Source organism: Ornithorhynchus anatinus, chromosome X2, assembly GCF_004115215.2.
Source record: "Ornithorhynchus anatinus isolate Pmale09 chromosome X2, mOrnAna1.pri.v4, whole genome shotgun sequence".
NCBI lineage: Eukaryota > Metazoa > Chordata > Mammalia > Monotremata > Ornithorhynchidae > Ornithorhynchus > Ornithorhynchus anatinus.
Window position 1 is genome coordinate 18,392,473 of NC_041750.1, and position 18,649 is coordinate 18,411,121.

General features: G+C 48.3%; 1 protein-coding gene across 4 annotated transcripts in view; it reads left to right on the plus strand.

The window, feature by feature from the left end:
- The first annotated feature begins 622 nt into the window (after positions 1-622).
- Positions 623-18,649, plus strand: part of HACD4 (3-hydroxyacyl-CoA dehydratase 4) — a 47,282-nt gene continuing 29,255 nt past the window's right edge. Inside the window, exons 1-3 of one of the 4 annotated variants that reach the window (XM_029052854.1) lie at positions 623-741; positions 7,827-7,930; positions 15,173-15,300. In XM_029052854.1, coding sequence (XP_028908687.1) covers positions 7,834-7,930; positions 15,173-15,300 — 225 coding nt within the window. In that variant the 5' untranslated portion in view covers positions 623-741; positions 7,827-7,833. Of the gene's footprint in view, positions 742-2,449; positions 2,618-7,826; positions 7,931-15,172; positions 15,301-18,649 lie in introns of those variants that run through there. The other 3 variants (XM_039910445.1, XM_039910444.1, XM_029052853.2) reach the window with 3 other exon arrangements.

Here is an 18,649-nt window from a genome sequence, read left to right on the forward strand (position 1 = left end):
TGCCACTTGTCAGCTGTGTGACTGTGGGCAAGTCACTTAACTTCTCTGTGCCTCAGTTCCCTCATCTGTAAAATGGGGATTAAAACTGTGAGCCTCACGTGGGATAACCTGATTACCCTGTATCTACCCCAGCGCTTAGAACAGTGCTCTGAACATAGTAAGCACTTAACAAGTACCAACATTATTATTATTACCATTAAGCGCTCACTAGGTGTCGAGTACTGTTCTAACGCTACGGTTCACGGCTCAGCAAGCCAAGGGGAGCAAAAAGAAGACATCTGGAGCTGACAAGCCTTGACCGTGCTGCCCACGAGGATGCCACTGGTCCTTTTAAATTGCAGGATCCAACGTAGGGACGGGGTCCCCGCCGGACGGTGCCAAAGGGAAGAGGCCAAACGCAGGTAAGGGGGCAGTGGGTCAATCCTTCTCGAGGAAGACAAGGAGAGAAAGTGGGAAACCGGGAGTCGGAAAACGGGGGAGACTGGGGGGAAAAGAAGGGGCATGATGAGGGGCACGCAGGAGGGGCGGCGGGGAGAAGGGCGGAGTCGCAGCGTCTCCTCCTCCTTCTTCTCATTATCCTTCTCGTTCTCCTCTTCCTCGTCTTCCCCCTCGGCCTCCCCGCCCCAAGAAGAAGCGCAGTTGCGTGTGCGACCGGGCACGGGACAGTAGCGGCGGCGGGGGCCGGAGCGGGACTGACCGCAGCCCCAGCGCAGGGGCCCGGGGCAAGCGTCTTCAGCGGAGGTATCGCCGGGGACTCGCGGGGGGACGGGGCGCTGATGGGGGGGGGGGGAGGGGAGAGGGGGAGCGAGAGAGAGAGAGAGAAAAAAGAGAGACGAGAGAAGAGGACAGAGAGGACAGAGAAAAGGGATTGGAAGAGAAGAGGGGGAGAGAGAGAAAAAAAGAGACGAGAGAGGAGAGAGAGGACAGAGAAAAGAGAGAGAAAGAGAGAGGGGAGAGAGAAAAAAGAGAGACTAGAGAGAGAAGAGAGAGGAGAGACAAGAAGAGAGGAAAGAAGAAAAGAGGAGAGAGGAAGAGAGAGGAGAGAGAAAAGAGAGAGGAGAGAAAGGAGACAGAGACAGAGGGAGACGTCAATTTGATCAGGGACATTCAGAGTGGGTTAACGAGACGCGGGGAGAGGCGTGTGGGCTGGGGGAGGGAGGGAGGGAGACCCGAAGATTCAAGCTTTGACTGGGCACCGCGACCAGGCTGAGTTGGCAGGAGACGAACCCACCCCATTCCGCTCCCCGGTCCGTCCCTCTTCAGAAAAGGGAACATCTCTGTCTCTCTGTCTTTCTCTTTCTCCCTGTCCTCCCCGCCTCCCGCGGCGCCCAGCCTCAAACTGGGGACGGGGACGGGAATCGGTCAGCTAAATCAGTCGGCCGTAGTTATAGAAAGCTTACTGGTGCAAAGCACTGACCTAAGCACTTGGGAGAGTACAGTATAACGGAGTTGGTAGACGCGTTCCCTGCCCACAGCGAGCTGTGGGGCGAGACCATGGCGTAATGGGTTAGAGCCCGGGCCTGGAAGGCAGAAGATTATGAAGGTTCTAATCCCGGATCCAGCACTTGTCTGCTATGTGACCTTGGGCAAGTCACTTCACTTCTCTGGGCCTCCGTTATCTCCTCCGCAAAATGGGGACTGAGACGGTGAGTCCCACAAGGGACAGGGACTGTGTCCAGCCCAGTTTCCTTGTATCCTCCCCAGCACGTAGTACAGTGCTTGGCACATAGTAAGCACTTATGAAATACCATTATTATTATTATTATGAAGACACCCTTCTTTATCCAGTCTCCCGGAACCTGTTTCCCTTGACTTTCCCATCTGCATCCCCAAGCATGTCTTGGTCGAGCTGCCCAAAAGGAATAATAGTCTCCAGTTTTGAGCATCGCACCACCCCTTCGAATGCTCCCTGCACCTCACACCAGTCCACCTCCCCAAACCTAAAGGATGCCTGGTCTTCCAGTTTCCAAATGAGCTCTCTGTTCTGCTCCAACTATGTTCTAAGTCTAAATAATAATGATGATTGTGGTATTTGCACAGCATTTACCATGTCCCAAGCACCAGGCGTAAGGGCTGGGGTAGATACAAGATAAGCTGATCGGACACAGTCCCTGTCCCACCTGGGGGCTCACAGTCTAAGAGGGAGGGAGAGAGGCATTGATGTCTCATTTTACAAATGAAAAGACTGGGGCACAGAGATGTGAAGTGACTTGTCCAAGGTCACACAGCAGGCAAATGAAGTCAGGATTAAAACCCAGGTCTTCTGACTCCCAGACCTGTGGCCTTTCCACTAGGCCATGCTGAGGCATTCCTAGTCCATAGAACCATAGGGAGAGTGGGGATGTTTTAGGAATAAAATCAATTAATGGTGGTTCTGACTCCAAGGCACCCCCTAATTATGGCATGGTACTGATCAAATGTTTCCAGAATGTGTGCCTGATGGGGAGAAGAAGGAGAATCCTGACACAAATGGCAACTTGTATCCTCATCTGGCCACCTCATTCCCCTGGATTTACACTGCCTGGATATTCACCTGGTTAGAGATGTCTTTCCCCTCCCCGAGTGGTTCTGATGTGGGTATTGACATCAGAGAGGATCTGCGCTCTCCCCATTTCAAGTATGCCGTGCCTCTGCTATACACCAACTGGGAAGTTGCTATATATGTATTAATTTGGTAATCAAAGTAAATATGCACTCAAAGAGGTTACTAAGTATTTTGGGTACCCTGCATCTCATCAGTTTACAAAAGAATTAAATATTAACCCAGTCATATGATTGTGATAACAGTGGTGAATTGGGACAGGCAGCTGCTTGGCGTAGTGGATAGAGCACGGCCCTGGGAATCAGAAGGTCATGGGTCCTAATTCTGGCTCCGCCACTTGTCTGCTGTGTGGCCGTGGGCTAACTCACTTCACTTCTCTGGACCTCAGTTACCTCATTTGTAAAATGGGGACTAAGACTGTGAGCCCTATGTGGGATAGGGACTCTGTTCAACCTGATTTACTTGTATCCACCCACACCGCAGTGTCTAGCGCATAATAAGTGCTTAAAAATACCATAATTATAAGCACTTAGTACAGTGCTTTACACACAGTAAGTGCTCAATAGATAATGACTGAATGAATGAAAAGCTGACCTAGGGAAACTTCGCCCCCACAGACCCCCAGCCACCAGCTTCCAGTCCACCCGCCCCCCGCCGCTCGGGCCCGGGAACATTGCGCTCCCCTTCTCGGCCCCAAGGACATTGTGTCCTCGGGGGACATTGTGTCCCCCTGCTCGGGCCCGGGGACATTGTGCTCCCCAACTGCTCCCCCACTCCGCCTGAGGCGGCCATTTTAGGAAGCCCCCACTCTGCCTGAGGCGGCCATTTTGGGAAGGCCTCACTCCCTCTTCCCTCTTGAGGTGATTCATCCCTCCCGCCCCCGCCCCGGGCGACGACGTCCTTGTTCTCACCATGTTACCTTACCTTAGCCGCCGCCTACGGCCGCCACCCACCCCGGACAACCTCAGGGCCCCCCCGCCGCCACAGGGTTATTTGGTCATGAGCTCTGGGACTCTCTCGGCCGCTGGCCGCTTGACTTTGAGTCTGATCGGGTAGGGTCGGCTCGTCCCCCGACCCTGGTCATCGCCTGCTTATTAACACTATTGTAGTGTGCATTACTGTAGCATGTTGCTATATTTGCGATCTCGCTTTTTATTGTTTATTGTCGTCAGATTTTGAATTTGATCAGGTCGCCCCTTAATCGAGTCTACCCCCGACCCTGGTCTTCACCCCTTTTATTAACACGACTATATTGTATCATACTGTATCATGTTGCTATATTAGCACCACTGTATTGTATCATATTGTATCATGTTGCTATATTACCGATTTCGTTTATTACTGTTTATTGTTGTCAGTGCTGCCACCCACCTCTCTGGCCTCGCCATGTCCCTCCTCCCCCCCTCCCCCCTCCCGCCCCTTCCTATCCTCCCCTTCCCCTTCCCCTTCCCCTCTCTCGCTCGGCTCTTTCCCGCTCTCTCCTCTGTCTCCTCCCCCCCTCCTCTCTCCCGCCCTAGAACCCCACTTTACCAGCGCTACCCCTCTTCCCCCTCCCCCTACTCTTCCCCCCACCAAACCCCCTCTTCACCCCCTCCCCCTTCTCTCTTCCCCACCCATGACCCATCCCAGTCCTCTTGTCCCACCGCCACCCCTCATCCCCCTCTCCTCGTCCAGGGCCCCGCCACCTCCTTCCCATCCAAACCCTCCCCTCCCCCCGCCCTTCCCCCCCTCCTCCCCTTGCACCCACAGCTACTTTCAAGTGTGGCCTCTGGAACCCCCGCTCTATTACAGGCAAGCTACCTTTCATCCATGACCTTTTCCTCTCCCGCTCTCTCCTCCTCCTCGCCCTTTCGGAAACGTGGCTCTCTCCCGAAGACACGGTCTCCGCCGCCGCTCTCTCCGGCGGAGGCCTCTCCTTCTCCCACTCCCCCAGACTCACCGGTAAGGGAGGAGGCGTCGGCTTCCTCCTCTCGCCCCGTTGCCGCTTCCGCACTATCCCTCCTCCCCCCTCCCTCTCCTTCCCCTCCTTCGAAGCCCATATCATTCGCCTCTACCACCCACTCCAGTTACTTGTCGCCGTCATCTACCGCCCTCCCGGTCCCACCTCTGACTTCTTCAACCACCTTGACCCCTTTCTCACCTTCCTCCTCTCCTTCTCTCTGCCCACTCTGATCCTTGGAGACTTCAACATCCATACGGATGTACCCGACGACTCCTCTGCCGCCCGCCTGCTATCCCTCCTCGACTCTGCCGACCTCCTCCTCCACCATACCGCGCCCACTCACCGACTCGGTCACACCCTCGATCTCGTCATCTCCTACCGCTGCACTATCTCCTCACTCACCAACTCTGAAATCCCTCTCTCTGACCATAACCTTCTCACCTGCCTCATCTCTCACACTCCCTCCCCCTGCAAATCTTCGCTACTGCCCCACAGAGACCTCCGCTCTCTCGATCCCATCCGTCTTTCCAATAGCATCTCTCCTCACCTTGCCGCCCTGTCCTCTCTTCCCACTCTCGACGATCAGGTCTCCGCTCTCAACTCCACCCTCTCTACTCATCTCGACTCTCTCGCCCCCCTTTCCCTCCGCCGCTCTCGCTCCACTAACCCACAGCCCTGGATCACCTCCTCCGTCCGCCTCCTACGCTCCTATGCTCGAGTTGCTGAGCGCTGCTGGCGAAAGTCCAAGCACCGAGCCGACCTCACACACTTCAAATTTATCCTTTCCTGCCTTACCTCTGCCCTCTCCTCCGCCAGGCAAAGCTTCTTCTCCTCCCTCATCGACACCCATGCCCGTCACCCCCGCCGATTGTTCCGGACCTTTAACTCTCTCCTTAGGCCCCCTGTTCCTCCCCCTCCCCCATCTCTCACCCCTAATGATCTGGCCACCTATTTCCTCACGAAAATCAACACGATCAGGTCTGAGCTCCCCAAAGTCACCCCTCCGCCTCTCCCCTCCCCCCCCAACAACCCCCTCCCCTACTTTCCCATCCTTCCCTGCAGTATCCTCAGAGGAGATCTCCTCCCTCCTTGCAAGTGCCACCCCCTCCACCTGCGCCTCGGACCCCATTCCCTCTCACCTTCTTAAAACCATCGCCCCTGCCCTCCTCCCTTCCTTAACTTCTATTTTTAACCACTCAATCTCCAAGGGCTCCTTCCCCTCTGCCTTCAAACATGCCCACGTCTCCCCCATCCTAAAAAAACCCGCTCTTGACCCCACTTCCCCCTCCAGTTATCGTCCTATCTCCCTACTACCCTTCCTTTCCAAAATCTTAGAACGAGTCGTCTACAATCGATGCCTAGAATTCCTTAACTCCCATTCTCTCCTAGACCCCCTCCAATCTGGCTTCCGTCCCCTCCACTCTACCGAGACTGCTCTCTCTAAGGTCACCCATGACCTCCTTCTTGCCAAATCCAATGGCTCCTACTCCATTCTGATCCTCCTTGACCTCTCTGCTGCCTTTGACACTGTCGACCATCCCCTCCTCCTCCATACCTTATCTCACCTTGGCTTCACGGACTCTGTCCTCTCCTGGTTCTCCTCTTACCTCTCTGGCCGATCATTCTCGGTCTCCTACGCTGGAGCCTCCTCCCCCTCCCATCCTTTAACTGTTGGAGTTCCTCAAGGGTCAGTTCTTGGCCCTCTTCTGTTCTCCATTTACACTCACTCCCTCGGTGAACTCATCTGCTCTCACGGCTTTGACTACCATCTCTACGCAGATGACACGCAGATCTACATCTCCGCCCCTGTCCTCTCCCCCTCCCTTCAGGCTCGCATCTCCTCCTGCCTCCGGGACGTCTCCACCTGGATGTCGGCCCGCCACCTAAAACTCAACATGAGCAAGACTGAGCTCCTCATCTTCCCTCCCAAGCCCGGTCCGCTCCCAGACTTCTCCATCACCGTGGATGGCACGACCATCCTTCCCGTCCCGCAGGCCCGCAATCTCGGTGTCATCCTTGACTCGTCCCTCTCGTTCACCCCACACATCCTATCCGTTACCAAGACCTGCCGGTTTCACCTCTACAATATCGCCAAGATCCGCCCTTTCCTCTCCACCCAAACGGCTACCTTACTATTACGGGCTCTCGTTATATCCCGGCTAGACTACTGTGTCAGCCTTCTCTCTGACCTCCCTTCCTCCTCTCTCGCCCCGCTCCGGTCTATTCTTCATTCCGCTGCCCGGCTCATCTTCCTGCAGAAACGATCTGGGCATGTCACTCCCCTTCTTAAACAACTCCAGTGGTTGCCTATCGACCTCCGCTCCAAACAAAAACTCCTCACTCTAGGCTTCAAGGCTCTCCATCACCTTGCCCCTTCCTACCTCTCCTCCCTTCTCTCTTTCTACCGCCCACCCCGCACGCTCCGCTCCTCTGCCGCCCACCTCCTCGCCGTCCCTCGGTCTCGCCTATCCCGCCGTCGACCCCTGGGTCACGTCCTCCCGCGGTCCTGGAACGCCCTCCCTCCTCACCTCCGCCAAACTGATTCTCTTTCCCTCTTCAAAACCTTACTTAAAAATCACCTCCTCCAAGAGGCCTTCCCAGACTGAGCTCCTCTTCCCCCTCTACTCCCTCTGCCATCCCCCCTTTACCTCTCCGCAGCTAAAGCCTCATTTTCCCCTTTTCTCTGCTCCTCCACCTCTCCCTTCCCATCCCCACAGCACTGTACTCGTCCGCTCAACTGTATATATTTTCGTTACCCTATTTATTTTGTTAATGAATTGTACATCGCCTTGATTCTATTTAGTTGCCATTGTTTTTACGAGATGTTCTTCCCCTCGACGCTGTTTAGTGCCATTGTTCTTGTCTGTCCGTCTCCCCCGATTAGACTGTAAGCCCGTCAAACGGCAGGGACTGTCTCTATCTGTTGCCGACTTGTTCATCCCAAGCGCTTAGTACAGTGCTCTGCACATAGTAAGCGCTCAATAAATACTATTGAATGAATGAATGAAAGTGAGAGGGGCAATAAAAGCTCCAGAGTAGGAAGCCCGAGTCTGTCTGGTTCCCCCCAGTCCATCAGTAAACCGGGGAGAGACTCAGCTATGGTAGACTCCACCAGTTTCCCCTCCAGCTCCCTACCACGAAATTTCTCCCTGACCCCTGGCTGCTCCTCCCCCAGGCTTCTCCAGGCCACCTTTCTCTCTCTGGCTCTTGTCCAGGATCAATGTTGGTTGATGGGAAATTCCTGAAACACTCACCAAAGTTTCTGAAACCATCCAACGTCTATATTTCATTAATAGCGGAGATTTTTCCTCATTCTCCAACAGAACTTTTCTGTGTTGACAGGTATAGAATGAATACCTACCTTTTCATCTATTATTTAATCCAGTTCTGTGGACACTCATGGATATTTACAAATATGATGGTCAGACTCTTCTCATTTGGGAAAGGTAAAACTCCAACATTACTTTATTTTTTGCTATTAATCTTGTCTTTTCCTCCAAGGTTGAGTGTTGCTTTTTTCCTACCTTAATATTTCACTTTTTTCCTTTCAATTTAATTTATCACCACATCCTTCATTCCTTTCAAATGGCTCTGCTCTATTTTCTCTCAAATGTTCACTTAGCCTGGGATACTAAAAACCATTGTGAATTTTGTTCCCCTTTAAAAAATCCCAATCAAAACTAACTTCATTTAAAAGATCTCTTTGGGATCAGGTAATTGGGCAGAGAAGCTTTGAGCATCAAAACCAGGTGCCATCACTATTGTCTAGTCTCTCAAATCACTAATTCTTTTGCTTTAAAATTGAACATGAAGTATAAATTATGTTTGTCAAAGTGTAATTTTTAGAGTTAACTTAATGAGTAATTATAAAACTCAGCTCAGCAAACCCCAACTCACCTAGGTTTTCCAGACCTAAAGTTCCAGATCTTTCCTTGGCACGTTAGTTAATTTAAGAAGTACATTAATATTCTTTCAAGCTCCTAAGATGTTTCAGTAGACCATAGCATTAATTTATTAAGTAACATTGCCCATAATTCCAAGTAATGTAAAGGGGCACAGGGAGGCAACTCAAAGATTCTTACGATCCCTCTACAGTTGCATCCCAGGGCTTTCTTGTACCATATACCAAGGAAAGAGTAGCCCCCATAATGTAGATTTTACCCTTTTACATACTTCTAGTTTATTCTTTCTCCCTACCCCAGTTCCTCCATAACACATGTCCTGCCCCGAATTACATTTAGTCCCCATTTGCTGGACAACATGTGATGCAGTGGACTGCATAGACACAACCTCTACCAAAGGTGACTCTCAGTTACTACTGAGCAGCAGCTCTGTGTGTGTATGAGTGTGTGTGTTTGTGTGTGTTTGTGTGTGTGTGGGTATGTGTGTGTGTGTGTGTGGGTGTGTGTGTTGCATAGCTTCTCTTCCTCCCCAGCCCTCCCTACACTGAAAGATAAGTAACCGACTATCGGCAGTAGCAGGTTTCTTCTGTTTCTCACTATTTCCAGTCAACTCACCTTGGAGTATAAAAAAGGGACAGGGTTTCTTTGTTAATAGCTTGTTCACTGTTTCCGTTCCATCCTGGTTCTCCCGCCTTTCCATATCCATCCAACCCCAATGTTTGTTTTGTTTGATTTTAGAAGATCCAAATAATCCTTTCTCTATCCTTTGGCCTTTCTGGCTTTGCACAGGATGGTGAGTGTGGTTCGATCATTTTATACCCAAGGCTTAGTCCAATTTCACATATTGCTACAGTAAACCCACATGATTCCCCCCAGTGGCTGTCCCCACGAGTTCTGATTCGATCATGCTAAACCACTCCTTAAAGCCACTCTCCATCAATACTCCCAAGAATCCACACCTCCAGCAACATTCCTTGACCAGCCGTAGGACATGACAACCATCACTTTTGTGTACTATCCTTAGATGGAACAACACAAGCAACTCCTTGGTCCAGACTCTTAAACAAGTCTTCTGTCTTTAATGTCAATCTCCCCCTGTACTGTAAGCTCCTTGTAGGCAGGGCACATGTCTACCAATTCTGTTATATTGTACTTTCCCAAGCACTTAGTATAGTGCTCTGTACACAGTAGGTGCTCAATAAATACCACTGATTGATTCTATCAGCACAGGCTTTGGGCCAATCCCCCAAAGGTCCAATTTGTCCAGAGACTACAAAGGTGCTGTCTTTCCAGAGACAGGTTGTTTAACAGTGTTTCATCCAGATATCCCCAGAACTCAGTTAATCAATCAAAGGTATTTATTGTTTGCTGGGTGCAAATCATTAGTATAACATACCATCATATTATTCAAAACTATGCTACACTATTCATGTGTAGTGTTACAGTTTCACTTTGGTACCCTCCCCAGCCATAGTATCCCTCTCCTAATATCAGGGCATGTTAATCCAAGGGGACTTTAATTATGGGCTCTTCGCCCTTACTCTTCTGAGGACCATAATGGGCCACAGAACCACAATAATTTCTTAGTACACTTTACTGTCAAGAAAGGGAACCAATTTTGAGTTGTTCATTCCAACAAAATACTCCACCTTTAATTATAAAAAAAACCCATGATTGTTGCTCCCTGATTGGCCTCTAGGTCACCTGACATGGCCTTAAAGATCCTAATTTTGCAGAAAGGCATAATGAGTTTGTGTTAATGTTGCCATTCCCCAGTTGGACTCTGTATCTCTCCTGAATTTACTGATGAAATCCAAAATTTTAGATAGGCGATCAGGGCTCATTATTCCTAATCAGGGAAGTTTATGTTTCCCTGAACAGGGAAAACTCTTTCTTTGGGGCTGATCAGACTCTATACCCAGTCCAAGTGGCACAGATAGTTTATATGAAAATTAGTCCTTGAGGAGGTTGGCCAGCTTCTTTCAACCCAGTGGATATTCAATAGACCAGGGATGAAGAAGCTATGGCTTGACTTTGTCCAACCCGATTTGCCTGTATCCACGCAAGCGCTTAGTACAGTGCTTGGCACATAGTAAGCACTTAACAAATACCGTAATTATTATTATTGCGAGCTATATATAGCTATTCTTGGAATCAAATGTTTCTCTCAAGCATACGCTTAACCCACCCAGGATTCAGGGCCTCAAGGGTGACGCCATTAGCTTTGCCTCCACATTCATTCAGTCATTCAATCGTATTTATTGAGTGCTTACCGTGTGCAAAGCACTGTACTAAGTGGTTGGGAGAGTACAATACAACAACAAATAGACACAGCCCTTTCCCATAACGAGCTCACAGCTTTGCAGAAAGCTGGGCAAGAAGCAGGTAGGCCGCCCCACCCCTCGGAGGCCGAAAATGGCTGAGCGGGAGTCAAGATGGCAGTTCCATATAAGCACCTCCCTCTAGACTGTAAGCTCCTTGTGGGCAGGGAACCTGTCTACCAGTTCTATTGTACTGTACTCTCCCCCAAGCTCTTAGCACGGTGCTCTGCACACAAGAAGTACTCAGTAAATACCACTGATTGACACCTCAGTGAACTGCAGGATGAGGTTGAACTGTTCTTACCCGTCTAGTCCCCTGCAGCAAGCAGCAGTGTTGCCAAAACAGTCCAGCCATGCTGGGCAGAAGAGACTGTTCACCCCTCTTACATGCAGAGGCCACGGGTGCCACATGCACTGATCGTGGCCGTGGATGGACTAAGGGCTGGGCAGGAAGACACCAAGGCATAGGACAAGTTCAGCTGCTGTGCCAGGTTCGCAAGCCCTCAGGTGGTTGCGGTAGTAGAGGAGGAGAAGGAGGAGGAGGAGGAAGAAAATAAAATGTAAGTTCGGTTCACTCTGTCTCCCTCTTTTCCCCTGTTCCCTTCCTTGTTAGCAGAATAGGACAAACGCCCAACTCACAAAAACCTCCTGCCCATTCCTCACCCAGTTTCTCCTTCGGGTCTAGTGTGGGAGGAGTGTTTCCTCCCAGTGGGCTCTGCGAGGTGGGCAGAAGCAGTGGAGGGAACAGGGATGGGAATCTGCAGCTTTGCAGAGCTGAAAGGAGGAAGTTGCGTGTCAGGGGAGTGCAGCCAGTAGAGGGAACAGGGTTGAGGATTGGAATGGGGGCTTCCTCCTGCCTTCTCTCCTCCCAGTTTGGCAGCATTTTGGAGTTGGGAGTCAGGGACGTAAGCTGGCTGCAAAGCTGCCATGTGCCCAGGAGTGTCCAGGGTGGGTGGGTGGGGGATTCCTCTCCTTCTGGCTCATATGAGGATTGGAAACTCCTGTGATTGGGCACATCAGGATGGAGATTACCAGGTCAGAGCAGTGTGAATCCAAGTTCTGTGGGGTCCACATCCATGACCTCCTGGGAGTTGTCCCCAAACCATCCCACCCAGCAGAGGTCCCCCCACAGCTACCTATTGCTGACTTCCTTCCCTGTCCTGTCTTCTTCCTCTCTCCCTTCTCTTCCCCTCTTCCATTTCCATTCTCTTTTTTCTTCCCCTCTCCTATTTCCATTCTCTCCTTTTCTTCCCTTTCTTTTCCTGTCTCCCTCCCTTCCTCTTCTTTCCTTTTCTCTTCCCCTCCCACTTTCCTTCTTCATCCCTTCATCTCACCTCTTTTTTCCCCTTTCCCTTCCTTCTTCCTTTTTCCTTCCCTTCTCACTTCCTCTCCCTTTCTACTGCTTTGACCATCCCCGCTGGTAGCAAAAACTGTTACTATGAAGCAACAGCGTAGTGCAATGTCATCTCATTGCACCATGTGTAGCATGATGTAATGACGTCACATATCACACAGGAGACCACAAATTGTATGGCTTTTTGAGCAACCAAAGGTTCCAGACCATAAACTCCTTGTGGGCAGGGAATGGGTCTACCAACTCTGCTATATTGTGCTCTCCCAAGCGCTTAGTACAGTGCTCTGCACACAGTAAGCACTCAAAAAATATGATTGATTGATTTCTGAGGGTGACAGGAATGACGGGAACATTTGTTCTCTCTCTTGAGTGGTATAAAGGATGCAAGTTCCATTGTGAGCAAAAATGAAGATAGCTCCCGTTGACTTTTCTCTAATTGTCAATCTCAAGATATTAGGATACTGGCCTCCCCAAACCATCCCACCAAATATCTTGTCTCAGAAGCCCCTCGCCCCACCAAACTGTGTAACCACAAGTGCAACTCTTCCACACACTCATCTCCCCTAGTGACTTCCACCTTTTTTTACCCAAATCAGCAAATTCCTCTCCCAGTCCCACAAGGCTCAGGCATCCTTCTCCAACAGATAACATACACATTGTGAATCCTGCCCCAAACCCCCCAACCCTCCACCTGTCTACCAAAGCACTACCAGGCCAAGGAGTTGTAAGCCAGAATGGTTTGTGACTGGCATCTTGATGGAAGGTTGTCTTCCTTCCTTTGAGGGACCTGAGAAGTAAACCTCTCTTGACTTACTACTTTTTTTAGAATTTTACTTGAAATATATGGCTTCACCACAGTTACCCTTAGTCCAACTCCACAAGTACCAGTTTTGCATACAAATGTTGAAATTTTCCAAAGGACCAAATATTCCATTCCTACGTTGGTATCACCTAATTCCTCGTTCCATGATGACTGCACCCCACAGCCATCACAGGGGCATGGCAGGGAAGAATCCAGATTGGTCCAATTCCATGAGATTCTTTCATTATTGCTCACGCTTTCATACCAACTGTATCTTGTTCACTTGAATTTTTGTTTGGAAAATTTCACAATTCTTCTTAATCCTTCTCCACTTAACTGCCAACCTCCCACATTTCATTCATTTGCTACTTACCTCATTCCAGCACACTATCATTCCTCTGAAAAAATCATTAAAGGCATTGAAAAGAGTCATCAGAACCTCATAATCCCCTTCTCACAGGAAAAAAGTGACTGGAGATCTCAAAGAAATATGCAAAAGTGCACTCAGCTAAAGAAGGCACAGCATAGAAAACCCATCTCCAGGCTTTACATGAATGACTATATACCTCTCCATACACCAAATAAAATTGAAAAAGGAATGCTTTCCCTGGACCTTTCCCAACTGTAACCAGATCCCATATCCTACACCATCCTATCATGACAATGCCTCATCCCTTTCTGGATTGCTGTCTGCTTACCAGCCTCGTCTATTTGAAACTACATTTCATTACATCTTTCAAAATGCTTGTGCTGCAGCAAGCATTGCTTCAGTGGGTTGTAGGATCTATTTTTTGCAATTCTATCTTGTCATTCCTTATTGAGAATGGTTCACGCTGATGGCATGCTGGCCACACTTTTGGTGTAGGGTTTTGGTCTCACTTTTCTACAGCGAATAATGCCGACCCACTTTCAGCTGGGATTCTTCATTCCCCTCTTGCTGAGTTCACCCATCAGATCTGTGTACAGGCTCAGGGTAGCCTCCTCCCCAATGTCCTTTATTCACAAATCGAAAACCTTCAATATGTCTACATCTTGTACTTGGCTCCTAATTAAGGTATAGCCCCCAAACTTTGGAATTTGGGGTTTATTGGCTCGCTACTAGTGATCCCAGATCATTTACCACTGCATTATTCCACTTATAAAATGGAGCTAATGATATCTTCCACCTTATGGGGACTCTGATAGGTAATGAAATGGTGTCCCAAGCTTGGCTTGAGATTCTCTCTTTCCTACTAGCAGAGGATAATGCTGTGATCGATCCATAAATCTGGAGCCCAACTTGGTATTGGCCCTCAGTCCAATACTGATGACTCATTGTACTTTTGGAGTGTGCAGAGCAGTCCATTTCCCCTTCTGGCCTCCTCCCCTGTCGAAACAAGACTCCAGCCACTTCTGGTTTCTGCCCATTTCCAGATTGGCAAAAAGCACTCGTAGTCTGCTGGCATTGGGGCCCCCACATGAAATGTCAGAGCTGTGAAAACTCGAGGGACCTAGTCCAAACGAGGGCTGTTTCTGTTTTATGTCGACCAATCCAGTACCAGAAGCTCAGATCCTATGCGACTCACAGAGTTTCTCAAACCCTTGCAAAGTTTTCTTGGCAAGAGGGAACAAACTGTCCTATACTTGAGTAAACAATGATTTCTCTATAGATCCAGCTGTTTCTTTCATTTTTATGCTAGCAGAGTGAGTAGGCCCTTATGAAACCTTGAGCCAAATCTCACATCTCTGCCGCCATTCCCCTTCATCCCCCACAACTCCCCCCCCCCAAAAAAAAACCCAGAAAATCAAGTCTGTGAAGGACTTTGAGATCCTCGGGCAGGGCTGCTAGAAAATTATAAGAAATAAGTTGATAATCATGAATTTGTTTTCCTCCTCCAGAAATCCCTGGCTTGCCTCATTTTGTGATTTTCTTTGTTGTTTCAGGTTTCAACCCAGCCCAATCCTTCCTCCCGATCTTTCTCCAACACTTAAGCAGCCCTTTTCCTACAGGGACTGTGTTTCAGTTGGGCTTTTCAAATTCCACTAGTGGAACACCTGCTCTAACATTGATTTTGAAATCTTCCCCACCTCTGACAAGAAGAGTGGGCTGCTAATAGGGCTCAAAATAAAAGTCCCCTTAAGCAAGTTGAACAGTGTTCTGCCCTGTTGAGTGGTTTGCTTTTATGTATTTTAGTTGAAGCAGAGGAACAAATAAGCGGGTTCCACTTGACACCCACCGTTTAAAATGCTTAAGCGCTTTCTCTTTTAGTGTCACGTTTTATGATATTCTTTCATTTACAATGTTTGTATTTTTCATCCTCCGGCCCCAGATTCTTTAGTCGACACCTTCTACGCTATTGGACTTGTGATGCGTCTTTGCCAGTCCCTTTCCCTTTTGGAGCTGTTGCACCTATACGTTGGCATTGAACCGAATCGCCTTTTTCCTAGATTTCTACAGGTATGTTCTCATCGCTTTGTACCAGCGAAACTTACACTCTCTATCCAATTTACTCCCTCATCTTCTAGCATGGCAGTGGCCAAAAAGATCATTCTTGACTTTTATTTCTTTCGGTGCTGAATTACTTCGAGTCCTTTACCAAATGTGACAGCTCAGGTTTGGATTAACCGTTGGGACCCTGAGTGAAAATGTAGAGGCTCAGAGGATAGCAGCGGCTGCTGGTCTATGCTGCCAGTAGCTCAACTCTACAATTAACTGCAGCTACCCATCTTGCCCTGCCTCCTTTTGCCCATGCCGTAGTCAACAGCAGATCACAGGTACTGTTTCTTCTGTTCCTCTAATCTCCAGAGTCCACTTTCTCTGAGGGAGTGGGGCAGACAAAGAGTTCTGGGAAGAATGCAGCAGCAGCACCAACAGGGTGATATTGTTAGATGCCCCATATGTTATCGGGGGCAACGATCGCAGAAGGGAAGGAGATGGGGACGTAGCATAAGGAAGTGTGGATGAGTGCAGAAAAGAAGAATCAAGTCTAATGGTCTCTATTCTGCTTTAATCTTCCTTGACCTCTCGGCCACTCCTTCCTGGAAACACTCTCTGACCTCGTCTTCACCGATCTAGTACTCACCTGGTTTTCCTCCTACCTCTGTCACTGTTCCTTTTCCATTTCATCTGCTGACTTTTCTTCCAGCTCTTGTCTCCTAGCCATGGATGCCCCCAGGCAGCTCTGTTCTGGCTCCTCATTCTTCTCACTCTATGCTCATTCTCTGAGGGAGTTCATTCACTCTCATGGCCTCACCTTGATGTGGATGATGTTCACATCTACCTCACCAGTCCTGACCTCCTTATCTACTTGTACTCCTCTTGCCAACAGGGCATCTCCACATGGATGTCCTGCCTGCTCCTTAAAGTCAATGTGATGAAAACTGAACTCCTCATGTTCCATCCTAAGCCAATTCCTCCTCCCAACTTTCCCATCCATCAATGACACTATCATTTTCTCCATTCCAGAAGCCTGCAACCTTGGAGTCATCTTCGACTCCTCTCTGTCTTTTAACCCTCACCGTTCAATCTACTACCTATACTCTCCTTGTTTATTCATTTATTCTTCTTTTCATATTCTGCATCTTTGCTTCTTTCTCTGGCTTTTACTATTTATAAATGATTTATGTTTGCCTGTCTCTTCTTTAGATTGTAAATTCCTTGAGAGCAGGGACCATGTCTATTTGTCTACTGAGTTCTCCCAAGGGCTTAGTACAGTGCTTTGCACCCAGTAGCTGCTCGATAAATGCGACTAATGAGAATGAAAAAGGCCACAAAGGCCACAAATTAAAAACTAAGTATGCAATAATGACAATTTTTCACTGTGCTGCTATAAAATGTTAAAACACTGCAACCTTGACAGTAGTACTTAAATAATATTTACCACACTTATGAAGTGATTATTGGCACTATCATAGATCAAGAAAGAAAAAAGTTGTTTTACTCCTCTACTCCAAAAATCAGAATCAGAATTGGAAACCGACTCAATGCTTAATTGTGACACCTAACTACAACTAAACTATGATGAGATCATTGAAGATTTCTTAGCAGGTAGCCAACCCTATGGAGACTAATTAGTATTTCAGCATTTCCCATTCAGATGGAAATGCTAATTCCACTTACTAAAGAGAAAAACAGAAATAATGCTATGATTAAGACCCAAGCAGTGTGCCCTAGTGGAGAGAGACTAGGCCTGGGAGTCAGAGGACCTGGATTCTAATCCCACCTCTGCCACATGCCTGCTGTGTGACCTTGGGCAAGTAACTGTTTAGTGCTTCAATTTCCTCATCTAATAATAATCATCATAATATTTAAGTGTTACTACATGCCAACCACTGTACTAAATACTGGGGTAAATACAAGGTAATCAGGTTGGATGCAGTCTCTTTGCTTACAGTCTAAGTAGGAGGGAAAACAGGTATTGAATCCCCATTTTACAGATGAGGAAACTGAGGCCCTGAGAAGCTGTCTCTTGTCCAAGTTCACACAGTGGGCAATTGGTAGAGTCAGGATAAGATCCCAGGCTTGCAGTCTATCCACTAGGCCACGCTGCTTCTCTTTCAAAGTATTTCCCTCTCGGAGCTTCAGAAAAAATGGTCACTTTAATCATCGGCCTAAATCCAAGTGTTCAGGGGTCCTGCTAATCAATACCAGACAGGAAACGTGTAATGGAATAAGCATAAGGAGAGTAATTGGCTTAGGCAGTGAGAGGATCTTACAGGGCATGTGGGTGAATTTATACTGGGGGTTTAGAAAATATGCAGTTATCATGTTCAGCCTTCCCAAATATGCAGGGTTGCATTTTAGCAGAAATGAAAGATAAAAAATCCAAAGAATGTTTTTTGAATTGTCAATTCTTAGGAATTTTTATTCATTTGATCTTGTGAAAAGGAATCAGGCTTAGATTTTTAAATGAAGTGGTTGAACTTCTCTTTAAAATCACCTGGGATAGAGGCCAGCATGGAATTTTCATGTCCTACTTCCCAGGCAAAACGTGGCTCACTGGAAAGAGCACGGGCTTTGGAGTCAGAGGTCATGGGTTCGAACCCCGGCTCTACCACTTGTCAGCTGTGTGACTTTGGGCAAGTCACTTAACTTCTCGGTGCCTCAGTTACCTCATCTGTAAAATGGGGATTAAGACTGTGAGCCCCACGTGGGACAACCTGATTCCCCTGTGTCTACCCCAGCGCTTAGAACAGTGCTCGGCACATAGTAAGCGCTTAACAAATACCAACATTATTAGATGCAGATGTTGACCAAATTTTTTCTGATTTTCTCTAAATTTGGAGAATCAATTTCCACGATGTATGAAAAGAAAAGGCAGGTAGCCTATACTGAGTGCAGGGATCCCCTACCCAAGTCTGGCTGAGTTAAAAGCACTCCAGAATATAAAGTCAGTTCCACCCCCTTCTCTGAAAACTGCTGTAGCATGAAGTCAACCTGCACTATTAACTGAGAACTGTAGCCTCTTTCTGTGTCAACATGATGCTGTTAAACCAAGTCTCAACACTCAGTTAAACCAAATCAATCCCTCAGCTGGTGAAGACACATGAGCACATAAGTAGCCAAGACTGTTTATGTTTCTGAAGGCCGAAAGCCCCTGGCCTGGGCGGGGGGGCGGGGGAGGGAAGAGGGGTGTTTTAAACCAGATGTTATCCTTTTTTTTTTTCCTTTGTACCTACCTGTTGTCTTGCACAGAGATCTTTCTTTCCCCTCCTTAGTACTACAGAGACAGATAGATGCTGCAGAAATGGAAATTAAGAATTTCTTAGCTCAACTTTTTGGTGTTCAGAAATCTTTCCATTTTATT